Raw genomic sequence first — 25,439 nt, forward strand, 5'->3', positions numbered from 1 at the left:
TTGTTATTGCTGGAATAAAGGCCATACTGTGCAATGTGATATGACGGGTTTCATATTACCTTTTTAATCTTCAAATGAAGTGCCGAGAAACATATTTAGTGTTGTGCTTTATTAGAGGCTCATTGTTATCACTTGGATAATGTCTAATATCCAGTGAAGATTGTGGTTGTCCACATTCAGAGTGCGAGCTTGTGGGGAGGGGTCAAACTCTTCCCTTGTGGGAGTTAGTTAGGAGATGAAGCACTGTGGCTTCTTAACTCAGGCAGGTAGATGCTCCTGCAGACTGTTTACAATTGAAAAACAGGAACCAGAGCAAGTGTTTGTGCGTCTCTAGAATGTAGTTGAGGGGATTCGTAAACACCTGGCAGCATCATGGGGAAGCCAGTTGTCCAAGTTCAGCTCATCAGAGATGAGCCAGTTAGACACATTGGTTATGGAACACACATGTCTGTGCATACGCACACGCAAACACACAAGTGTATCCACAGACTTAACTTATTTAAGAAGTTAGCTGGGGCTAGGGAGATGGCTCAGTGGTTAAGAGCACCGAATGCTCTTCCAGAGGTCCTGAGTTCAATTCCCACAACCACTTGTAATGAGATCTGGTGCCCTCTTCTGGCCTGCAGGGACACATGCAGGCAGAATACTGTATACATAATAAATAAATAAATCTTTAAAAAAAGAAGTTAGCTGAAGAGACTGTGGGAATGGCAGCGCTGAAATTTGTAGGGCAGGCTGGCAACCTGGAAACTCAGGAGAGAGCTGGCCTAACAGTCGTGAGCCCATCCTCTGCATCACACTGAAAACTCAAGTAGGGCATCTATGTCGCAGCCCTCAGGAAACGTCCGGAAACCTGAGTGTGTGCTCACAAGACCTCCTTCTGATTGATGTCTGCTGGTTTAAATGATAGGAGAACAATATCTACACTGATGTTTTACCCAAAACTGGGTACTGTGGCCTAACCACATTTTTCTTTATGGACACACAGGGCCAGTTCAGTGGAGAGAACGGAATGGGGCATGAGTGAACAGCTTTTCTTTCATTCTGTACAGTGTTTGTTTTTCAGATAAAATGCATCACTCTTTTTTTTTTTATGTTGCCATACATTTTGACACATTCTGTTTTTAATTGAAAATAATTTTTTTTTTTTTATATATGGCCAGGTGGTGGTGGTGTATACCTTTAATCCTAGTACTTGGGAGGTAGAGGCAGGTGGATCTTTGAGTTTGAGACCAGCCTGGTCTACAAAGTGAGTTCCAGGACAGCCAGGGCAGTTACAGAGAAACCCTGTCTCAGGGGGGGAAAAAAAGAATAAAAAAGAAGAGGAGAAGAGAAGAAATAATTTCCCGTACAGTACATTCTGATCACAGTTTTCCCTCCCCCAGCTCCTCCTAGAATCTCTTCACTTCTCCACCCACCCAACTCTCAGGCTTTCTTTCTCTCTCTCTAAACAAACCAGAGTAAAAACAAAACAACAAAGAAAAAGCACAGTAACACACACACAAAGAAAACCCATAAAAACCATAAACTCAAAAACCCATAATATACAAGCAAAACACCAACGAAAAATGCCCGAAGCAAAGTGATATATATATAAATAAAATAATATGAGATGAAAGTACCATTGAGTTCCTTTCGTGTTGGGCATCTCCAGCTTGGTTTGTATACCCAGTGAGGCTCCATTGGAGAAAACTAACTTTTCCTCTGTGAGGAGGTGACAGTGGCGGGTAGCTTCTGAGTTCTCAGCACTGGGACCCTGTCTTGCTTCAACCTGGGCCACACGCTCTGTGAGCTCATCAGTCCTGATGTGTTTTGACACATTCTTTGCTTATATTATTGTTAGAGGGAGCCTTACACCAGCTGGAAAGCCCTTGATGAGAAAAGGAGGATTAAAAACAAAACAGGCAATATTTCAGGGTCAGGAGGGCTGCTGGGCAGGGGAGGAAGGTCTGGGGATTGGAATTCACACAACTCATCCATGCACGGTAGGAACAAGCAAGGAGAGCCAGGCGGCTCCGAGCTGGAGCAGAGGGCTGTAAGTGAGCAGGGCTGGGCTGTGGGCACTGTGGATGAACGAGGGAATCCGCTCTATGAGCACAAAGGAATCAGTAAAGGGTCAGAAGAAATACGGTATTGTTGTTTTGTGTTTTTAAGCATAATAATCTCATGGCTCCGAAGTTGCTGCAAGACTAATATTAACGTGACACATCCGTCACGGTCGGCGATACAGCTCTCGTGAGAAAGGTGACAGTGCACACAAGGTCCATGCACTTCGTTCTCTGTCTACGTGAGGAGAGGATAGAGGACTGAGTGGTTCAGTGGCACTGTCACTGCGTGCTGTGACCTGTCCAGGTCCGGCACGCTGCTGACTGTTCCGGCTTCTGTAAGCCACAGCTCGCCATGGGCCTGTCACTGCCCTGATGCAGGTCCCTTGGAGGTCGCCGTCTTCCTAACCTCGTCTTAAGGCAGTTAGAGTGACCACGTGCCTTCACAGTTCCAGCCTCCAGCCTGCTCCGTGTGTGGATTGCTTGGGATCCACCTGCTCTTCTCTCTTCTCTGGCTCCCGTACTTACTCATTTCTGCTTAATTTCCAACGTTCTCACTGGCCATAGTGAAATTCCTTCCTTTACTACCCTGTCAGCCACAGCTCGGCCAGCCTTCCACTCAGTTTTCCTTTTTCTGTTATCTAAATATTTCTCCGTTCCATCGTTCCCCTCCATCGCTAATCTCGGGGATATAGTTCAAGCTTTCAGTATTTATTGCCCAACGGGTCTATTCGTTACCCTTCTGTAATTATCTTACTACCTGGTAACGAGCAGGTGGTAGTGAGCAGCACACAAATGCATTCTCTTCTTCCCTGGCTTTAGAATCATTCCAAATAACCTTAAAAATGACTACTACCACTGCTACTACTATTCATGCATGAGTGCTCCTGCCATGGTGCGCATGTGGAGGTCAGAGAACAGCTTTTGGGCATTGGTCCCCCTTCCCATAGGTTCTGAGAATCAAACTCAGGTCATCCAGCTTGCACAGCAACTGCTTTTACCTGCTAAGCCATCTTGCAGGCCCCAAAGTAACCTTAAAAAATAAGAAAATAGTGCAGGCGGGGGGGGGGAGAGAAAAAGAGGCATTTTTAGCTCTAGTTGGAAAGTGTTCCTCCTTGAATCCCAGTGGACATGGGTCCCACCTGCTAAAGCCACGCTGCAAGAACCGGGGTTCTAATGTGCATGAGAAGCAGCTACGGTCTAGACAATGAGACACTGTGGTATGAGACATATTATTCATTTTTGGTTTTGTTTCAACTCAAGTTCTAACTTCTAGAACTCTATGGCTTTCAAAATGGCCCCCACTTCTTCCACTTCACTGTGGAGGGTTGTAATGTCCCATCAGGTGTATGCCAAAGTGTAGAGGAATGGGAGCAGACATTGGTGGCTTCGGGTTGTGCCTGACTCCTGGGCTCCACTCCCCGTGACCTCCTCCGTAGAACCTTTAGACTGCTTCTGGGTTATGATCTGATCCCTGTAGCCTTTGAAAATTTGACTCTGTTCCACTCAGTAGCCCTTCTTCTGTGGATCCGTTTCTAGGACTTGAGAAGTTCTCAATTGAGGCCTCACAGATGCTCCCCCTAGCCCAAGGGTGCCTTTATGGTTTTTAGGGGGCTGGGGAATCTGTTTTCATCTAGAGACCTGCACCTCTGTGTACAGTTTTAGTCTTAACAGGTCAGGGTAAACATTAAAAAACAGGTGTTCTCTTGCAGGCTGATTTTGCTCCCTGCCCTGTCCTATACTTTCTATAGGGACAGCTAGGGAGGGAGGAGCCCATGTTACTTTATGAGAGAAAGATCTGTTGTGAAGATGTGGAGAAACGAGGCAGTCCTTCTGGATGCAGAGACTTTGAGCCAGCCATAGTTGATCTGACTGGATCTCTGAGTTGACCTGACTGGCGCATCTTAGGGAGAAACTAAATGCTGGTGAAGGGATTTAGAATGCACTTAACATGAACGTCCTGGTGGGCTTGGTGGTGGTGATGTGTGGTTGGATTGGCCTAGAGTTCAGCACCCCTGCTTGGTTGAGTTTTCCACCACACTAGCTCAGAGGCAGTGCGTCTCCTTGTGCCCAGCCATGGTTAGTTACTAGGTTCCAGTCAAGCGTTGTTTAAAGTGGCAGAATTGTCTTCTTAATGCACATGTGGCAGCTTTTCCTTCTGAATGGGAAGTGAGGTTCCTGAGTCCCGACGTTTCAGGCTTTGTTTCAGTGCAAAAGCAAAAGTTGTGCGTGTGTTTCCATGAAGAAGTGATTCTTGACTTAATAACTGCTGCAAGTGAGAGCATCAGTTTGTGAAAGCTGCTAGCAAAAGCAATTTTCTGCAATTTCATTAAGGAAAACAGGTAATGAAAGTGGAAGCATAAGGACCCATAAAGACACCACCTTCCTTACATGTCAGTGGGGAACAATTAAGCATCTACAGTTTTTAAAAATGCTGTTATGCTGGTACATTTAGTCTTTTACTGTTATCTCTAGTAGTGGAAACAGTGAATTTAAAAAACAAAAAAGGAGTATGTTGGAAAGACACAAGGGTATCCCCAAACAGCAGAACGTTTTAACTGCTAAGACTGGAAAGGACAGAATAGGGAATTTGATGGACTTTGTCTCTTGAGAGACTGCAACAGTCATGCAGTCATCCTGGTCCCCGCTGTCAGTCTACCGCTCTTGGATCAAGGAAGCAGGAGTAGGTAGCATCACCTAACAGCTAAAATGTAAAGAATGCCCTTTCTTCTGCTGCCTTTACAACTGTGCACATTAGCACTGCGGTGTTTCCTGTTTCCCAGATGAAACAATGAAAGCCCACAGGAGCCAGGCAATTTTCTCAAGGTCACACGGGTATTAGCCAGCATTCACCCTGCCCTAATATATGCAACTGCAGATTTCTGCGAGACAGCATAGATGGCAGATGGGCTGTGGTCTCTGCCAAGGGGCTGCTTTTATGCCTCAGGGTGTACACAAGATGTGACCAGAGCCCTTATCTCCTTTCTAACAGGAACCGTACCCACATCCCGGTTATGAAGTAGTACTTAGAATCAAAGTCTCTCTCGTGACATTGAGTAGGTGGGTAAATGCAGGTGAATTCAAACCAGCAGGAAGCCAGTCGGTGTCCAGGGATATTCCTGGGAAGCATGAGCCAGCATCCGTAGTCTCATACAGTTCTTTAACATGTCCTGGGAATTAAAGATACTTACTGTAATGGAGGAGATTAACTCAGCACTTAGAGAAAGTTGATGTCACCTGGTGTTTATTGGATACCCATTTAACTGAAATATTTGATAGCTGTCTCCTTTTTGTCTTTTTCTGTCCATCCTCTATAGTTCCTGTTTTATTAAAAACACTTGGAGCCGGGCGGTGGTGGCGCACGCCTTTAATCCCAGCACTTGGGAGGCAGAGCCAGGTGGATCTCTGTGAGTTCCAGGCCAGCCTGGTCTATAGAGCGAGATCCAGGAGAGGCACCAAAACAACAGAGAAACCCTGTCTCGAAAAAACAAACAAACAAACAAACAAACAAACAAACAAACAAACAAACAACAAACCAAACCAAGCCAAACCACTTTCCCTCCCATTCTGTTGCTTAGCATTGTGCCTCCTTCTTTCCATCCTTTCTCTTTCCTTTATTCTCTGAATACAATGAGTTAATGACAGGCTTCTCATACCAATGTATCATTAAAGAAAGGAAAAGGGCCAGATGAAGACTGTGTCAGAATTAAAAGCTCATGTGTTCCACACCTGAATTTTCATATGAAGTCTCCTTAGTGTTAAATATTTGCAATTAATTTGCCTTTGAAAACTGCCAGGCTATCCAGGCGGTGGTGACACACGCCTTTAATCCCAGCACTCAGGAGGCAGAGCCAGGTGGATCTCTGTGAGTTCAAGGCCAGCCTGGTCTAAAAAGCAAGATCCAGGACAGGCACCAAAACTACACGGAGAGAAACCCTGTCTACAACAACAACAACAAAAAAGAAAAACAAACAAATAATCAAAAAGCCTGCCAGGCTGACCCCAGGACACCCACTTACGCCAACCTTTGCCAGCCCTTGGCAATCCTGGGTAGCATTCTCCCAGAGTTGTGCCGTTCTGTAGTTTGAGTTTGGTGGTCCAGTCAGAGTCCATGATTCCCTTGTAATTGACTTTCTGTATGAGTGTTGCTATAGTATTCCCAGAAGATACATTTGAAGCTGAATTTGTAAGGACAGATACTTACTTGTAAGTCTGCTATTTTATCCCTCTGTACTTCCGGCAGCTCTCAGATTCCTTCTGAAGGAAGGAGCCTATAGATTAGATAGATTTTTAACTGACTGACATAAACAAACATCACCGTAAAATGCAAGATTAAGTATTGTCTAGTTGCAGAAGTGTCTCTGTATTTTAGTTTGTGGTTCCGATTTGTTTCCCTTGTGGGGCTTTTTTCAGAGATGTGTTTGCTTTTCTTTTTGGTAAATTATTTAAAATGTTCTTCCTACAAAAAGTCTTTTTGAGCCAGGCGGTGGTGGGCACGCCTTTAATCTCAGCACTCGGGAGGCAGAGGCAGGCGGATCTCTGTGAGTTCGAGGCCAGCCTGGTCTCCAAAGTGAGACCAGGAAAGGCGCAAAGCTACACAGAGAAACCCTGTCTCGAAAAACAAAACAAAACAAAACAAAACAAACAAACAAACAAACAAAGTCTATTTGTAGATACTTAAATATAAACTAGTCTTTGATGTCTGTATTTCCATACCCTTGTCTTTTGAGGTAATTCTTGCTGTATAGCCCATTGCCTTTGGAGGGTACCCAGTGCCAAGACAATTTCCTGGCAGTTTTTCACAGACCAGGCTGTGCAGGCTGGGCCACATCCAGTTAGGCAGTCCCACTGTCCTGGGACTTCAATTAAAAAGTTATTGTTCATTTTAAAATGTCACATTATGTAATTATCCCAGCATTAGAAGAGTTGGGTTGTTTTTGTACCACGTAAATGAACTGGCTATCAGGAAAGTTAGAGGGAATCATTTAGTGATCTAATTTGATTGTTAAAATTGGTTTAGTTTCCCAGGTTGTAGAAGACACAGCTCAGGGTTGTTTATCACAGCCTGGTGTTTTTATTTATTTTGGTTATAGCGACTCAACATGAGCACAGAGATAGTGCACACCCATTTATGGGGGAGGGGGAGATAAAATGTCAGCCTTGTCTTCACAGCCCAAGTCACCCTTTCCCTTTCTGGTGAACTACTTCCTTCCTAGTCCGCATGTTATCAGCAAATGGTGATGACAGAGGGGGCTGTGAATTGGAGTCCTAACCCCGGGGTCAGGGGGCCAGAGAATCCTATACATTTGCTAATGCGGTTCAGTGTCAGTGTTTGTTTACTTTGCCCTGGGAGGAGGCTTCAGTGGGCTGTGCTTACATTTTAGTGATGCTCATGAGCCCCAAAGTAAGAGTTTCCATATCTGATATTTTCTCTGGACATTTCCTTTTGGTGATTTTTTTTTATTTGTTTGAATTTAAAAATTGTAAGAAACAAATGAAACATGATGCTTTCTCATTGCTCAGAGATAACCACTGTTTAATAGTACTATATCATGTCTTTATACACACAAGTGGGTACACATATGTGTATGGATTTTTAAAGGTTTCATTATATATGAATTATTTCCTCTTTGTTAAATGTAGATGAATGGTTTTGGTTCCTTGCTGCAGAGTAACCCATCGGGTAGATACAGAGTATTTAATTAATCTTCTTTGGATGCACATGGATATTTGTATTCTGATAGGAGTCAATCTTTAGGCAACCAGTAGAATAAGAAATAGGAACCTGGGGCTTTTGCTGCTCCTAGGAGCCTTTTTCCTTTGTCCTACTGTTTGAAGCCCCCATCAAAGGTTTGGGTCAGAGAACTGTTTACTTTCCTCCAAACAAGTAAAACGCAGTAATGTTCGTTCTCATACTATTCTCTCCAGCCCCGAGGTAGTGACATGATTTGGCAAGTCACTGCAGATCAATAAGGAATAGAAAAATTTATATGAGCTCTCCACTTTGAAGTAGCTTCATTTAAATATAGTCTCAATTTTCAGCTTTCAGATGGGCTTTAATTTTGTAGAGTGCACCTCCAGTTCTAAAAGTGATTGTGTGTGTGTGTGTGTGTGTTTGGAAAAAAGTATAATGCTCTAACTGTCAAAAGTCTTGAACCCTGTAGACAGGAAGGGACACTACTGCTTATAAACATGTCGGACATAAATGTGTGTGGTCCACGTGTCCCTATAGTACACTTGGTCCTGGTTATTCTTTTCTTACTGTTCTCTCTCATCTAGTTATCAAGGACATGAGCTGATTAGAGGCTGTGCCAGTCAACACCCTTGGGTCCAGGGTACTAACTGTTCCCATCTGGCTGTAGGTGATTAATAGTGTTGGTGTCATGGCATAAATCACATTTTGTTGTTCAGTCAGCTGAGACTCTGACCATTAAAAAAATTTACTCTGCAAAAATCAATAACCCGTGGTTTTTGGAAAGGAGCAGTTATCCCTTCTACCTCAGTAGAGATTAACCAATTACTGGTCTCACTAGATAGTGTGGATGTAGAATCTCAGAGATAAAGGATGACCTTAAGAAAGTAGGAAGCCTTTTTGAGGAACACAGGGCCACCAAAGAACCCCAGTATCCCCGCAAAGCCCTTAAGAATGTCACCCTTCCCTTTAGACTCCGCCAACAACAAACCTCAGATATCTAACTCAAGTTGAATTTTCAGAGAAGCTTGGGGAAATAAATTGGGTTGGTAACTGCCGAAGTCCACACACAGCTCTTTCCATGGGCGGTAGCTTAAAATACAGAAATTCAGCTTTATTTATTTACTTTCTTCAGGTCTGCGTACTGCCTGCCTATTACTAGGAAAGTGAACATAAACTAAATAAATCTTAGCATGTCTCGTTTTGTAGGGCTGTACGAACTTTTACAATAGTAGCTTTGGCCACCAGCAGCTGTGGTTTGAATGGAAGGTCAGTGGTCCTGATTCGGTTATCGTCTGTTTCACAAGCCGTGTGTGGGTGGGTGCTCTGGATGTTGCTCCCACAGCCCATTGGTGCGCAGTTGCTAGTGTTTTTGCCTCAACTTGGAGCCTGCTACACCCAGCTGATTTCCGCCTGCCGCTTGCTGCTTGGGAATCCATGGCTACAACTTGCATCTCTAGGAATTCAAGTTATGAGCGTCTGGCATCTTCACCTTGAGCCTCAGCAAAGAGGCAAAGGAACACTTTCCCCTTCAGTACTTTTTAGACTTTTTAATCTAGTCCACAGCACAGATATTCGGCATCTTTTCTCCCTGAGCTGCAGGCTGTCTCAGACACAATCTAATAAAAAAGGAATAACACCATGGGCCTTTTTATGGAGAAAAAAAAAAAAAAAATCCCGAGCCTGTGGGTACCAAGCTCCTGCTGGATCCGGGAGGGATAGCCTTTAGGCAAAGTGTTTTTGGTAAAAGTCTGTGTTTCTCATCTTACTCTGTGATGGCTGCGGCTGAGGAGAGCTGGGCTTCCTGTCACTGCCCTGTGCCCTTCTCATTTACATTATTGGCAGTTGTTCCCTGCTGGAAGTTTAAATTATCTCAAGAACTCTAAACTGAGTTCAGATGTTTGTTTATTGGCGTTGCCTTCGGCTTTTGAAAACAGGCTTTTGTGTTCTCCCAGTCTTAAGAAAAGGCTCTTCTCAGAATCAGCCCTCCCTCCCTCCCTCCTCGCCCTTTTCTGGGAACCTGCTTCAGTCTCATGCAGCAAATTAAATAAAGAGGACCCGGGGCTCAAAAACTGGTTAAAAGGAGGTTCCTGCGCCCCGGCAGCGGCTTGAAGCGGAAAGGAGGTGGGACCCAACATCCTGCATTTGTGCTTTGTTTTTGAAACTTAAAGTTAGTTGCCGTAATGAATTAACCAGAAGGCTAGTAATGGAAAATGTTTCTCCCGTCCTGGTGGGGGAGCCAGATACTGTAGATTTGTCACAGGAAGGCTGTTGATTCTGGCTTCATTGTTGGTTGGGCCAGTCATTTGTTGAGCTGGTGGCTGGAGCGCAGGCCACACACTTCTTCCTTCTGGTCTTCATGCATTGGGACTGCTTGCTTATTGTTTCTATTGGAGCCGACTTGGCCAAGAGAATATGGTGAGCCCCGGAGTCCGTCTTGTTTTTATTTGCGTGTGTGTTCTCTGGGCGGCAGAGCAGTTTGGTGGCGGGGAGGGGGCCGAGTTATCGTAACTGATGATCGTTTGTGAGCGAGGATCGTCGATGAGCATTCTGTCGCTCATGCTTTTCCTGTGTCATCCTCCTCAGAGCTCCGGGAACGCGTCCTACCGCTGCTCCATGTCCTCCTCTGCGGATTTCTCTGATGAGGATGATTTCAGCCAGAAATCTGGCTCAGCATCTCCAGCTCCTGGAGACACCTTACCCTGGAATTTGCCTAAACATGAGAGGTCCAAAAGAAAGATTCAAGGGGGCTCGGTGCTGGACCCGGCTGAGAGGGCTGTGCTTCGGATAGCAGGTAAGTGGGGGAGGGGATGGAGTGGCGATCGGGGGGTGACAGAAATTCCCCCATCTGTTCCCTGGCGCTGTATCTGCAAGCTGATGCACTGGGTAGAAATTTGTCTCAGGTGGGGGAGGAACTGACCATGTTTACTTCACAGAGCGCCTTGCCTGCCTGCGCTGGTGACTAAGCTGTTTGGCTGTGCTTTCTGGTTGGATGAATCGATAGATTCTTAAAGCAAGCAGATATTTACAGGTATCTGTGTTCAAGTTTGCTGTTGATGCACACTAACCATCAAGGCAACCTGAGAGTGCTAATACCGTTGACTTTCTGGAGTATTTTGCTAGAGGCTGTGGGAGGCCAGCCTTGGTTTTCTTTTTTCCTGCCCAAGGGCACAGAGCTACGCAGGTCTAACTCAAGTCTCATGGTTTCTGGTACCTAGGATGCTGGGCACAACCCAACAATTTGGATGTCTCTTTTTTTTTTTTTTTTTTTTTTTAAATGTAGCTTTTCTGTGAGCATCATGTGGCCATAGGGGCTTTGTGTCCTTAGTGTTTGGGAGGGGGCCATCATGTACTCCAGATTAATGAATGCATGGGGAGGTGCCAGTGTTTCTGCCCTGTGTGGTGGGGTGTTCCCTTGCATTGGCCATACAAGCCGAACGAGAGGGATAGCTTGTTTTACATAGCTGAAAACTGAGAACACCCAGGAAAGCAGCTTTCGGGCCCTGTAGTTCCCATGGGGCTTGTGCTTATGTACGGGTCCTCAGGCAGGAGAGTGGCTTCCGGGTGGATAGTTCTGCATTCCTTTAACAGTTTTTTTTTTTTCTTGGAAATGGTAATAGGGCTGGATGGACTGGGTATGTCTCTGGAGATTCACTTACAAAGGCCAAAGGCCAAAGGCCAGATGTTCAGGCCTGCTTCTCTCTCCCGGTCCCCGGTTGTAACTAGGCAGGAGTTGGGGGCTGTGCGCTCATAGTTTCTTCTGCTTTTCCTTCCCAGGTAATGCAAAACTGGGGCTTTGATTTCAGCCGCCCCGGCAGCCTAGAGCCTCCATAGGGTACCCCCAGTGGGAATTTTTGATTATAAGAAAAACAAACAGCCTGGCCAGTCACTCTGTACTCAGGGTTTCTGGGGCAACAGCCCTGAGCTTCTTTTGGCTTCTGCTGTGAGATGCTGGCTGGTATCACCCAGCCTTTGAGGAGGAGGGGTGGGGCAGGAAGGGGAAGAGGATGGGGGAGGATGGCAGCTGGAAGCCAAGCTAGAGAGAGGTGGTTTGGGCCTGGGCTCTCCTGCCCTCCTGTCTGGAAGGGTTTAGTCATCAGGCCCGCCTCTGTCCTGTGGAGAGCCCCCTGCAGCTCTGACCCTCAAGGGAGGGGAGGGACACTGGCAGACCCAAAGGACAGAGGTGAAGGGAAGGTGTGTGCAAGCTCCCGGGGCCTGTGGCAAGCCCAGGTACCAGAGCAGGATGCCTGTTCTGTGCAGTTCTGTTGGTGTTTTGGTTTTTGTGCGTTTGTTTTTGTTGGTTTGTTTTGATAACTGTATAGCCCTAGCTAGCCTGGGACTCTAGATGCCCATCAGGCTGGCATCAAACTCTTGGAGATCTGCAAACTTCTGCCTCTTGAATGCTGGGATTAAAGCCATGCACCACCACACCCGACACCATGTAGTTTTTGCAGGAGGTGGATGTTTCGTTTGTGTCGGGCGGAAGGAGCTTATGAGATAGATAGAAGCAGGTAGGTGTTTGTCCGTGGCGATGTGATTGCATATACTGCAGAACATATTACCAGGCCTATGTCACTTACCCACCAGCGGGCACTGAGGGTGGAGAAGACATGGAGGGGTTGGGGACAGTAGTGCTGCAGACCTGAGGGCAGAGGCCAGTGCTGTTCATTGTGAAATGCCCACTGAGTCTGAGGTGGGTTCCTGAGGCCTTGAAGCGTCTGCTTCTAAAATCACACAAACTCTTCAAACATAGAATAAAACAAAACGAACAACAAACAGTATGGAAGTGTAGAGGCACATGACCGCTTTTTAAAATATTGATAAAACTACATTTGCTATACAAACCATAGATGACAATCCCACATGGAGGGCAGAGTTGGAGGCCCGTCCACAATGTCTCTTTACTCGCTTGTGTGTCTAAAGGAGGTGGTTCAGGTATATTATGTATCAGACTGGCCACCGTGTACCCATGGCAATGAGAGTGTAGTCTATCCAAGGGAACCAGGTGGTAGGGAGAGTTGGAAAGCGTGTCATTAAGACGTCCACTTCTAATTGTACAACACATTTTACACTCTTCTTGAAACTCAAGTGCAGTTCAGGAGCAGGGAGAAGTCTGCGGTGCTCATTTTAGTAGTAAAAGAGGTAAGAGTTCACCGTATGTTTTAAGGCCATTAAAAAGGTAGAGTTGTTTGTGAAATGTCCCCTGAGTCAGAAAGCCACGCAGGCGGCAGGATAGCTTAATTCTGTAGTTAACACAGTCGTTGAGCTTCTGCAGGAAAGCGCAGAATGGAGCACAGTTGTGCCTTTAAACAGTCTTAGTGAATGTGACAAATAAATGGGTTGCCAGACAGTAACAACATGCTTGCAGAGATTAGCCCTCATGGCTGGACGCACCTAATATTAAAAGAACCCAGAGGAGTCTAATTAACCTTGGGGAGAAGGGAGATGTGGGAGGCTCCTGGAAGGGTGTTGAGAGGAAGTACCACTTGATCCGAGATCAAAAGAGCTTGATAGAATTAGGGTGACAGGGGAGGCCACTTCAAAGGGATGGGACTTCATGGACAAAGATTGGGGACTTGTGTAAATGTGCAGCTAGCTAAGCATAGGGATCGCAAGGAGTGGTAGAAAGTACATTGGTGCTGGCCTGAGCCCCTGGGGCTGCTCCCGCTGTGCACAGTGGAGAATCTCGGAAAGGTTTGGAAGCAGCGCTGTAATGTAATCAGGTTTGTGTGCTAGGAAGTCAGTGGGGATGGTGACATGTTTCTGACACTTGATTAATCTCTGCCTACAGAGAGCTCAGTGGTGGAGCATCTGCCTTGGTTGCCCAAGGCCCTGGTTTGATGCACAGTACTGAAAAACAATATTTACTATAGCTTTATTATATTAAAATCTGAAGTTATAGGAATTCACTTTCTCTTTCCCAGGATCACAGTGAGATTGAGTAATAGGTAAGGGGGGGGTGTTGTAACACTTACTGTATAAATGCATTTTATATGTGACTAGTACAGATCTGCTGTCCTTAGCTGTGGGGTATTGTCAATTAGGTTTTCCATCTTGAAATTACCTGTAAACATACTTGGTTCTTCAGTGATAATGTTGTTATAAAATGAGAATTTTTTTATTTATTATGTATGTATGTATGTATGTATGCAGTGTTCTGCCTGCCCGCCAGAAGAGGGCACCAGATATCATTACAGATGGTTGTGAGCCATCATGTGGTTGCTGGGAATTGAATTCAGGACCTCTGGAAGAGCAGCCAGTGCTCTTAACCTCTGAGCCATCTCTCCAGCTCCAAAAAGGAGAATTTTTACAGTTAGGATTAGCTCATTGGAGCAGTGGTTCTCAACATGTGGTTCTCTCGGGGTAACATATCAGATATCCTGCACATCAGATATTTACATTATGATTCATAATAGTAGCAAAATTACAGTTATGAAGTAGCAATGAAATAATTTTATGGCTGGGGTCTCCACAACATAAGGAACTGTATTAACGGGTCACAGCATTGGGAAGGTTGAGAACCACTGGATTGGGGGATCAGATTCTGAATGTAGGGAAGTTTGGATTTAATTCCTCCTCTGCCCCTTTCTCCAAGTTTGTCGTTGCTGTTTTATGAGACAGGCTCTCAGTCAGCACAAGTTTTCTGTCAGTGTGCCTAGGCTGACCATGAATCCTGATCCTCTTGCCTCCATCTCTCCAATGCTAGGATTATAGATGTACATAACCATGCCTACCTCGAGCTGTGTTTTAGTTGGACAACTACTGAACTTTTCTTAGTTCCTGTTTCTTAATTGAAGGGTCATGACTGTAGTGATAAATAGGATAGGGAGAGACATATAAAGTAGAAACAGAGAACATAAAACGTTTTGCAACATGGGAACTACTCTATAGAGTAGGTGGTAGCTATGTGCATAGTGAGGTGTCTTCTAAGCAGGTACAAATACATCTCAGGAGGCCTGCAAGCACCCCATGTAATAGGAACTGTGATTTTTCAGTGAGTAGAAGCATCCCGAGGCCATCAGTTAGGAGAAGGCAGTCATGACTCCAAGGCCGGGCTCTTTGTCACTATGCTTTTGTTACTGCCCTGTGGATTTTACTGTTACTACTAGCACACCCACCCACTGTTACCATTTCCAGAATGCTTGGGGTAAAGGCTGAACCCCAGATGCTACTTTTGTTCATTCTGACTGGCTCTTTAAACAGACAGTTTAAAAAACATTAAAATATGTGCTGACTGTATTCATAAAACTGGATGCTACCCGGTGTCAATTGCTGATGAAGACTCAGACTTTCCCCTCTCAGTGGCCTTTCTGTGTATTCAGAGAGGCCCAGTCTGTATGAATGAGGTGTGTAAATGGGAACTCGTTGCTAACTCTTCATTTCAAGAAGTTGTCCCAAGGTTGCTACGTAAACTAACGTCCACATGAATGGCACATTGAGTTTTATTTATATGCAGGGATCAAACTCAGACCGTAGACCAGTGATCACGCTAGAGAAGAGAGATGAAGTCTTGCTTTATTTTGGAGAAATAAAAGCAGGTCAATTGCCGAGGAGGAGTTACCTGCCCTGATTCTAACAGAGATCACGTTTCAAGCATATTTCTTCCTCATACAGAGTTGACAGAAAATGGTTCCAATTCCACAACATTAAACATCAACAAAGAAAGGAAGAGTCAAGCGGGGAGAGGCCAGTAGACACAGAAGGAGGAAATAGGGGATGGAAGATTTAGAGGCAAATGTCATCTATCCAGATGGTTGTTAATGAGTGGGATTTCTAGGCGTGGAAATAGTGGTAGCTAACACTAAAAAACCCATTTATACTCAGAACTTCATTTAGTTACCATCTCCCCTTTTTGCCCATGAAGAGAATCAGTTACTTGCTGGTGACTCACAGCGAGGATCCAAGATTCCATCCACAGCCGCTGGACTCCAGTCAGTGTTTTGAAAAACATCCATTTACAAGCCGGAGTACCAGTTGGTTCATCTCGGGGTCCTTGAAAGTTACTTATTTTAGCATGTGACGAACAAAATTTAAGAGAACCATATCCATTTTACTCAATGGATATGGGTACTATGTGCAATGAATAATAGGAGGACGGAGGAGGTGACCGTCATCTGGGCTGTGGTGAATGGACAGTCCCTCCTAGAGCAGCGGCAGATGCACCAGCAGGCTCTGGGGGGCAGAAGGGAGGGGCCGCCGGCTGCTCTACAGCAGCTCTGACCCTGGCGGCTCTCTCAGGCCCTGATGCACCCTGCCACCTCGGGAGGCTGCCAGGTCCCTGCGTCCTCATGGCACGCGGGTCTTTCCCTCCGTGCCCCGTTACAGTGAGCTGGTCCTCTGCTGCCCTAAGATGGTCTGGGGAAAGTACTTCCAACATGGTCGACGATGCCCCTTCCTCGGGGAGAGTCTCTAGCCCCTTCAGTAGGGCCGGGACCTGGGGCTTTGTTTCCCCCGCACCTGTTGTGGGTCCCAAATAGAAACCGCGCTGGGACCGGCGGCGGCGGCGGGCGGTGGGCGGGCCGGAGGGCGGTGCCGGAGCCCGGCGCGGCTGCTCCTCCTCCTCCTCCCGGGCGGGCGTCTGCGGCGCAGCCCGGAGATGCCGCAGAAGCGCGGCGCATCCCGGCGGGGCAGCGCCGTCCTCCGCAGCGCCGCGGCCCGGGGCGCAGGGTCAGGAGGCTGCCTGCCCCGCGCCGCCGCCCGCGGCCACTCGAAGCCTTCCCTGGGGACGCTGCCCCGGGCCTGCCGCCGCGCTGTCCCTCCAGCCTGGGTTTGCTGACGCCTCCTCCCGGGTCGCGGGCCCACGGGCGCGGCCAGTCCCCCAGACCCCGGCATGGCCGGGTACCTGTCCCCCGCCGCCTACCTGTACGTGGAGGAGCAAGAGTACCTCCAGGCCTACGAGGACGTCCTGGAGAGGTACAAAGGTACGAGGTCCCTGTGATGGGCTGCGTGGCGGGGCAGGGCCCATGGGAACCGTTTTACCTTTCCCAAATCAGAGCCACTCCCGCGTGGGTACAGGTAAACAGCAGCCGTAGCCAGCTCTGGGGACCGCCGGGTGCTCTGGATGAAATCCTTTACCCCAGAGCAGAGCTGGGTGGGAGAGGGTTCGGAGACGCCCTAAGGGTAGGCGGTGGAATGGAGGGCGGGGGAGGTCTGTTTCCAAGAAGCACTTTGCGTTTTCTTTCCCTTTGTAGAAGCTCTTAAGCGCCAAGCATAGCCATAATTCTTCCTGGGAGGGTGGATACCATTACTTCTCTGTGAGGTTTCCAAGCCTGGCATAGATAGGCTTGGCCAACCTATAAAGGTTCTTGTATTGAACACACCACCACCACATCATTTTTTTTTTCTCGAAAAATTGTAGTTATTTGAAGAAGTTATCACTTGTCATTATATTCTAACTGATTCAGTCCAAAATTATTTCATATTATGATAAAAGGAAGACTTTAATCAGAGAGTTGACTGTATATTTAAATATAAAGAAGTCTATTTTGAGATGCTTTTCTACTGATCGTTTAAGTCCGGGAAATTTTGTGCTAACTTGATTATCGTGGATATCTAAGTGTTACGATTACTTTGATTTTAAAGTTAAACATGAAAGCTAAAATGCGAATTATACTTTCCCATGTTAAGTCTTTATGTCTCCAGAAATACATTTTTAAGTGTGCTTAGACCGATGTTATTGTGACTTCACAGACGCTTCACATTCATATATGTGTGGTGATGGCTCACAGATGTGTGTAAATAGTAATAGTGAATAGTGGTGTTTCATATGATGGACCCAAGTCTTGAATATTTGCCTTGGGGTTAGTAACTCAGTTTCTGCAAATTAAGTAAAATGCGTATAGTTTTCTGTTACTAATATAATCTAAAACTAACAGAATTTTCAAGCTCCCTGTAGCCCAGAGTCTTCCTGCAATTATGTTTTATCCCTTTCTAGAATGTGTTCTGTAACTGGGATTCTTAGATTCTGAATATCATTTTGTAAACACAACTGGAATTCCTTTGTGCCAAAGCTCTATTGTGAATAATACCACTCTGAGCAAGTGTACTGATATTTTAAGCTAATTTCTATCTGGGTGGGCATTTATTTGCTTGTGTATGTAATGTGCTGAAGTTTGCTTCTGTGTTCCCATTTAAAATGATGTTCTTGATCAATTGTTTTTAGAAAGTTAAAAATGAGAAATACTGCAGTATAGACTTGTAAGCTGTATAATTTCAGAAAAAAAATCAAGAAGGGCTACAATGTATATGTCTTATACTTAGGAAAGAAAATATAGCTTTTAATATATATATATATATATATATATATATATATATATATATATATATATATATATTTTGTCCAATCAAGTTCAACATCAGTGATTAGTGGGTAATTTCAAGTGACTGAAAAGAAATAACTGGATGCTGATTTTGGCCAGTCCTGAGGAAGCAGACCTGTTTAAAAGCTTGTCTTATTTGTCCTAGTAAATAACAGAAAATTGAATATATGTAACCACTGTACATCACTCATTACTTCATTTTGATATTAATCGTACTGCCAGTAATGCACTCAAACATAAATTTAAGACATTTTGCCCAAGATTTCACAGACAAAAATCACAGGGGGGGGGTATTTCCCTCATTCTTTGTGGTTTTGAAATGCTTAGGTCATCAGATTGCATTTGGCTGTACAGATGTTCTGAATTTCACTTAGTCCTGGAGAGGAAAAGAAGCTTGTGGGCCCGTGTATTCTATGAAAAGCTGGAGACCTGGAAAACCCATTGTTTCCTGATGTGTTTGGAAGCCAGTTCTGATTTCCCATCAGTGACCAATACGATGACTTCACTACAACACTTATCCCAATGGCTGGCTATAGGGGCTGACCTAATCAGAAAAGAATTGTCTGCTTTGAATAGGGAGTGCCAGTTTGCAAAACTTTCCAAGTTCAGTTTTCTGAAATAATGCATTGTTCAACACACTTTATGTTCCAGTTTGAAGGGAGGTTGTTTTGACTTTTATTTCTGTCGAAGCCCCGGGTTCCAGAGTGCGTTTGCTCTCCTCCGCAGAGTGACGGGGCTGCCAAGCGTATGCCCAGCTGTTGAGTGGTGTAAGTGGTGGCGTCAACTGGAGCAAATTCAGAACGAGCCTGGTGTCAGAGTATAGAGTTGCAGTCGTCTCTAACGTTAGGAATCAGAAGGGTTTGGAGGTCGAGAGCTTTGTTTGCTGTAGTCCTCCTGCAGCCTTGGAAGGACTTCGCACCGGCCCACCCGAGACAGGGGTGGTGGTGAGCAAGCTCCTCGTTCTCGGGGTGTGCTCTATTCTTGTGGATGGCCTTGGTCCTTGAAGCCAGAGTAAAAATAGGCAACTGTTTACTGAACTAGAATAACACCAGGATTTATTTGCTGCAAAGAAGGGTGCCGTGTTCTCTGGATCGTATTCTCATCTGGTTATTTGTGAAATAGATTCGTGCCCAAAACATTCCGGGTTAAAATATTCCTGAATTTAAAATTGGGTTATTTCATCTGGTAACAAATCAGAGTGAATAAAACCATTTTAAAAAAAAAAAAAAAAAAGCGTAATTCTTTAATATTTAATATTCAAATATATTAAATTTATTTGAAATTGCCCATTGTCAGCACCTTTCTGTCTATAGTAAATTATCTAGTATATTCCCTGTATGATACGAACGATTTTTAGTAGCTTAGTATAAAAGGTAGATGAGTGATCTCATCTTCTCAAGTATAGAGAAATTAATGTTATAAATAAATACTTAGCTAGCTGTCACACTAATCTGTGAAGTGCTGCTTGCTGTTCAGTTGTCGTTGATCGTGTTTTCCCAACACAGATACTTTTATATGATGGTAAGTGTAAAAATGTTAATGTGAATCATTATACTTTATTCCATGTATTTTTTACTTAATTATGTGTGTGATGTGTGTATGTATGTAAGTATGCATGTGATGTGTGTTTGTGTCTGTCATGTCTGGATGTGTGAGGGTCAGAAGACAACTTTGGGGAGGAGTCAGTTCTTTCTTCCACCCTGTTGAGGCAAAGGCAGGCAGTGTGCTGTGCAGCCTGCTCCAGGTTAGCTGGTCAGCTGAGTTTCTGGGCATTCTTTGTCTCTGCCTACCATCTCCCAAAAGGAGCACTGGATCACAGATCTGTGGTATGGCATCTAGTTTTTTACTTATTTATATTTTTACTTATTCTTAAAGACTTTCATTACAATGTAATTTTTTATTTTATTTATTTATTTCTTTTGACACAGGATTTCTCTCTGTATCCCTCACTGACCTGGAACTACCTCTGTAGACCAGGCTCGCCTTGAATTCAGAGATCCTCCTGCCTCTGCCTCCTGAGTGCTGGGATTAAAGGCATTTGCCACCACTGCCCAGCTCATACAGTTTATTTTTTTCATTCTCTTTCCCATCCTCCACCTCCCCTCAGAGCTGGCTTTTTGTGAGGGTTCTGGAGATCAAACTCAGGTTTCCAGGCTTGTGTTGTCTGCGTCAGCTGAGACATCTTGCCAGTCTAGTTGAGAGTTAATTTGAAACTGTTCAGGTTTCTTGGTCTAACATGACGCTGATTCTTCCAGTGATCTGGAACTTATTTGTTGTCCCCACACAACTGCAGCAGGAACACCATTCTCAGTGAGAACTGGTGAACAGTTTGGTTCTTACCTACAGTGTTGCTAAGAAAACCTTTTCTAATTTGGACCACAGGTGAAGTTTTCTGTCTTCCATAGGTATTTGTACAATTACTGTTTTCATCCTGACAGAAGGAAGCGAGAGTACAGTAGTTGTTGATTTCAGTTTAGTTTGACATCATACAGAGACACGTGATTGGTAGATATCTGCTCTCTTTTCTGGAGACCAGTTCTGGTACTCCAGTAAAGTGGGATGTTAGGGCGAATGCACTGGGAAGTTCTCCGCTGTGTACAGCACATTCTGTGATGATCTTGCGTAGTAGATTTCAAATGGCTTCAGGATTCTGCAAACCTTGATTTCAGATTTCCTGTGTTCATGCTGAGTTTGTGGCATACAGTTATGTAATAAGTGAATTTTATGCTACACCTTGACACTGTAACATTGAGTTAGTTGGTGTTAGTCTGTGTTTTGCTAAAAAAAAATGGGTTTAGGCCTGGCGGTGGTGGCGCACGCCTTTAATCCCAGCACTCGGGAGGCAGAGGCAGGCGGATCTCTGTGAGTTTGAGGCCAGCCTGGGCTACCAAGTGAGTTCCAGGAAAGGCACAAAGCTACACAGAGTCTTGAAAAACCCTGTCTGGAAAAACCAAAAAAAAAAAGGGTTTAATTTGTTGAGTGTTCCCTCTTTAGGTACCAAGAGTTTCAAGGCAGGCTGGTCAGGGCTAGAGTCTCTCCATTTGCCTGAAGGGATACAGACTTGTCTCTTGCTGCTTGGCCACTTAGAGTCTATTATGTGTTCCTTTAATAGTTACAATATGGTCACTCCTCTTCCAGCCCTCTTGTCTCAGTTTCATCTTCCAGCCACCCCTATCTGCAAGTAAGGAAGCGTAGGTGTTTTTTATTGTTATTTTGGCCGAATTCCTCTAGTGCCATGAACAAAAGCGAAGTTATAGTTGTACAGTTGGCAACTGGCTTTTACACCCAGCTGTGTCTAGTACACAGGGTAAAATGTCTGTGCTATTGGACACTCTGTTTGGCTGCGTGTTAACAACCGTGACACAGTACATCAGACGTCAGCAACATTGGTGGGAATATATGAAAGCATCGTGGAACTCTGAGGATTTTTAAGATGAAATGAAAATGTTATCACATGGATGAAAGCGTATTTGAATTGGTCAGAGAACTTGTCTATTGCTTTACGACATGAGAAGTGTGGATCAGCTCAGGAATGTAAGGACCTATTAGATATTATTAATAAATTGAACGTTGAACTTCTACCATCACACTGGCTGGTTTTGTTTCTTTTGTTCCGACTTAACGGTCATCTCAACATTTATAGCCAGGTACTGTAAAAAGAAAGCTTCATGCTTTTAAGACCTTTTAGGTTCTTTGTTTACGTTTGGGCAGTTTGGCCATGCTTAATTTCTGGCCCACCAGTTTTATTTGGGCAGTGACAATGAGGAGAAGTGATGAGGACAGTTTATTGCCTCATTGTTTTACAGTGAGGCAATGAAGCCTTTGTATTTCTGCCTTTGGGTCTGACGGGTCCCAGGAGCTGGGCTGTTTGAGGAGCTCCAGTGTTGGACCAAAGCCTCTTCATGAAATTGGAGATTATGAAAACATCTGAAGTCATGGAGGCCGCACGCAGATGGAGTATCTCGGCTGTCTGTTCACTTGCTTTAGTTCCAAAGCTGAGTCTGAAAAGGGAGAGCGTGCAGCACAGTCCCTAGCTTTCTACCCCGTGAAAGCCCTGCAAAAGACACAGTTTGTCTCTTAGAGTGCTTATGATTTCTTACAAACTAGAAAGAACCCAGGCACCTCCGTGACACACATGGACGCTTCTCCCTGTAAGGACTGGGAGGACAAACACAGGACAGACTTCTGTGTCCACTTCTTAGCTCTTAGTGATCCCGTGATTATGTTTTCCCGGCTTCCAAAGATGAGGTTCAGACTTTTGTTGAGGTCCAGCATTGCTTCAGGTGACTGAACAAATGGCCCTCTTCCCCCTACTCTCCTGAGTGTTGTTGTTGTTGTTATTTTGGTGTGTAGCATCTGTGTTTCTGTGCGTGCTTGTTGTGGGCGGGGTCGTCCTATGGTGCTATCCACCTTGTAGTCTCTTGTACTCAGCTAGGCTACTGGCTGGCTAGTAAGCTCAAGGAATCTACCTGTGTCTGCCCTCCCCAGCACAGGGATTAGGAGGCATGCTCTTGGACCTGGCTTTTCATGTGGTGCTGGGTCCTCATGCTTGAGTGACATGCTGGTTAGTTTTGGTCAACTTGACACAAAGTCATCAATACACCTGAGAAGAGGGAACCTCACTTGAGGAATTGCCTCTGTTAGATGGGCCTGTAGACATGTCTGTGGGGTATTTTATTGATTGATGGAGGAGGGCCCAGCCCACTCTGGGAGGTGGTCCCAGGTTGTATAAGAAAGGTAGCTGAACATGTGCCAGGAAGCAGTTTTCCTCTGTGGTCCCTGCTTCAATTCCTGTCTCCCAGTTCCTGCTTGATTTCCTGCCCTGGTTTTCCCCAATGATGGACTGAAACCCTTAAGCCAGACAAAGCCTTCCCTCCCCAAGTTGGTTTTGGTTGGTGTTTTATCACAGCCACAGAGAAGCTAACGAGGATACAAGGCACGTACTTTATCTCATAGAGCCATCCATCACCTCAACCCAGAAGAGCGTGTTTCAGGGAAAGCTTTATATTTAAGGTCGGATGAGATGCTCCTCTTGGGCAAGGTACCATCAGCAGGGAGGAAGGAGGGGTAGCCATGGACATGACTCTGGAGTCCACCGAGAAGGGAATTTTGATTGACGGGAGGCTTGTGTGGATCAGATTGAAGAGGGGTTTGGATGCTGGACCAAGGACCATGTATTTCCTTTAGTTTTGTAGATAGAGAGTAGGACCCTAATGATCCTCAGCAGCCACATACCAGGTGAGTGACAGCAAGGTGGAGGGTTGGATGACAAAGAGGGAGGGGAGAAAGGTTGAGAGGGCGCTGTAAAATGATGATTTCTAAACTCGGAGTCTCTGGGTTTCTGATTCCCACAGCTCACTTTACAGCCATTGCCATTTCATAGACAGAAAAACCAGAGGCTCAGTGCAGTGAGTTCCCCCAGAGGGCATTACCGTGAGAGCGTTGGCACTTGATTATCAAGAGTACATTTGACGTGACCTCTGCATTTTGAGTGTCATTACCTTGACAAGAAGTGTTACAAGATTGTTTTTATGGAAATATTTTATTGAGGACCTGATTTTGAGTGAAGCTAGAACTTCTGAGGTGTTGTTACATGGCATGAAATGACAGTAGTTTAAAATATGTAGAAGTTACTTCAATTAAAATGCTAGATAGATTTTAGAACTTGAGCTGTTTTATTTCAGCTTATTAAACTCTAATTAGTTATCTATGAAAATGAGAAAATTTTAATACAACCTTTAATGTGTGTCTGGTGTATGCTCAGATTGAAGCAACACTGGGAAATACTAAGTTTTGGTAAATGCCAACGCTACATGTGGCTGCTTTGATACATGCCTGAAATGTTTCCTGGATAGAATTGTCCAAGAGAGTTGACAAAGTCTCGATTTTCTTTTTCCTAGTGGGAGAAAATATTCCCAGTAGATCCCAGTATTAAATATCCTGTACAAAGCTCCTATTGTGTCAGAGAATTAAAAACACATTCTTATGTATTCAGTGTTCCGGTTTTCTGTGCTGTTCAGGCCAGGGTGACTATATGTGTTCTTGGTTTGGGGCCTAAATAGTCCTTTGTAGTTTACTTATCCCACCTTATTAACCCAGCAGGGAAGATAAAAGAGTGAACTATTCTGGCCGCAGAGTGGTGGGTGGCATGTAACCAAGAGCTCAAGTCTTTGGCTAGTCCTGGGCAGGTGACTTAAAAAAAAATCACTAGACTAGGTTTTAGAGCAGATTTTGGTTTAAGGAAAAGTTGAGTGGAAAATACACCTTTGCACATGCTGCCCTCTCCTCCAGAGTTTGCTTGGTTGACATGTATGATTACATGTGTTATAACTGTGATCCATAGTTGTAGTTTTTGTTCTGCAGGTTTTGACAAATATGTGATGTGTCTGCCATTACAGAACAATGCAGACTAGGTTTACTGCTTTTAAAAAAAAAAGTCTTGCGAGGCCCTGACAACACTGATCTTGCTGCTTTCTTTATTTTTGCCTTTTTAAGAATTTGATATAGCTAGAATCATATGGTGTACATCCTGTTCGTACGAGCACCTTTCACTGTGTGATGTCCCCATATCTTCTGTCTGTTTATTTGGTTGGTTGATTGGTTTTGTTTTCAGATAAAAGAGCCCAGCATGTAGCCCAGGTTGGCCCTCAGATTCACTCTTCTTTCAAGCACTGAGACTACAGGTGTGGGTTACTAGACCTGGCACATGCCTTTTCATGGTCTAATGTATCATCTCTTTTTATTGCTGAGTGATAGCCCCTTGTTTAATGCCCCATCATTTAAATCTATTCACCCAATGGAGGGCATCTTGCTTGCTTTCCATTTTTGTTTTTCTGAACTTTGAAAAACAGCTTCTGCAGCCTGATGGTGGGGCCGCACTCTTAATTCCAGCACTAGGGAGGCAGAGTCAGGTGAATCTCTGAGTTTGAGGACAGCCTGGTCTACAGAGTGAGTTCCAGGAACCCTGTCTCGGAAACAAAACAAAGCAAAACAAAACATACAAAAGCTTCTATAAACATCTGTATGGATGGCTTAAATGTTCAGTCACTTAGGTAGAGGAATGATGGATCTTGGTGGATCTTAAGGTACCAGTTGAGGTTTGTAAGAAACAGCTAAGCTTTCTTCTAAAATGGCTGTGCCTTTTTCTGTTTCCACCAGCCGTGAATGGACCTGCCATTGCAGGCCCACCTCCGTGTTCGATGTTTGTCTTAGTCGATTCTGTGTTGCCGTAGCAAAAGGCTGGATAAGTTATTAGAAAGAGAGGTCTGTTTGGGTTCACTGTTCTAGCCCAAGTTCAGGCAGCCGCATCTGATCTGTCTGTGGGGAGGGCTCCATGCTCTCTCAGATCATGGCAGAGCAGTAGGAAGGGAGGAACTGTTCAAG

At 44.9% G+C, this 25,439-nt stretch overlaps 1 protein-coding gene across 33 annotated transcripts in view; it reads left to right on the forward strand.

The window, feature by feature from the left end:
• The window catches only part of Dst (dystonin), a 434,856-nt gene that overhangs the window by 96,544 nt on the left and 312,873 nt on the right, over positions 1-25,439 (forward strand). For 24 of the 33 annotated variants that reach the window (XM_076558452.1, XM_076558433.1, XM_076558438.1 and 21 more), the window contains exon 4: positions 10,324-10,531. In XM_076558452.1, the coding sequence (XP_076414567.1) occupies positions 10,324-10,531 (208 nt within the window). Of the gene's footprint in view, positions 1-10,016; positions 10,156-10,323; positions 10,532-16,319; positions 16,659-25,439 lie in introns of those variants that run through there. The other 9 variants (XM_076558440.1, XM_076558442.1, XM_076558443.1 and 6 more) reach the window with 4 other exon arrangements.

The sequence above is a fragment of the Peromyscus maniculatus genome, chromosome 21 (genome assembly GCF_049852395.1).
Source record: "Peromyscus maniculatus bairdii isolate BWxNUB_F1_BW_parent chromosome 21, HU_Pman_BW_mat_3.1, whole genome shotgun sequence".
NCBI classification, from domain to species: domain Eukaryota; kingdom Metazoa; phylum Chordata; class Mammalia; order Rodentia; family Cricetidae; genus Peromyscus; species Peromyscus maniculatus.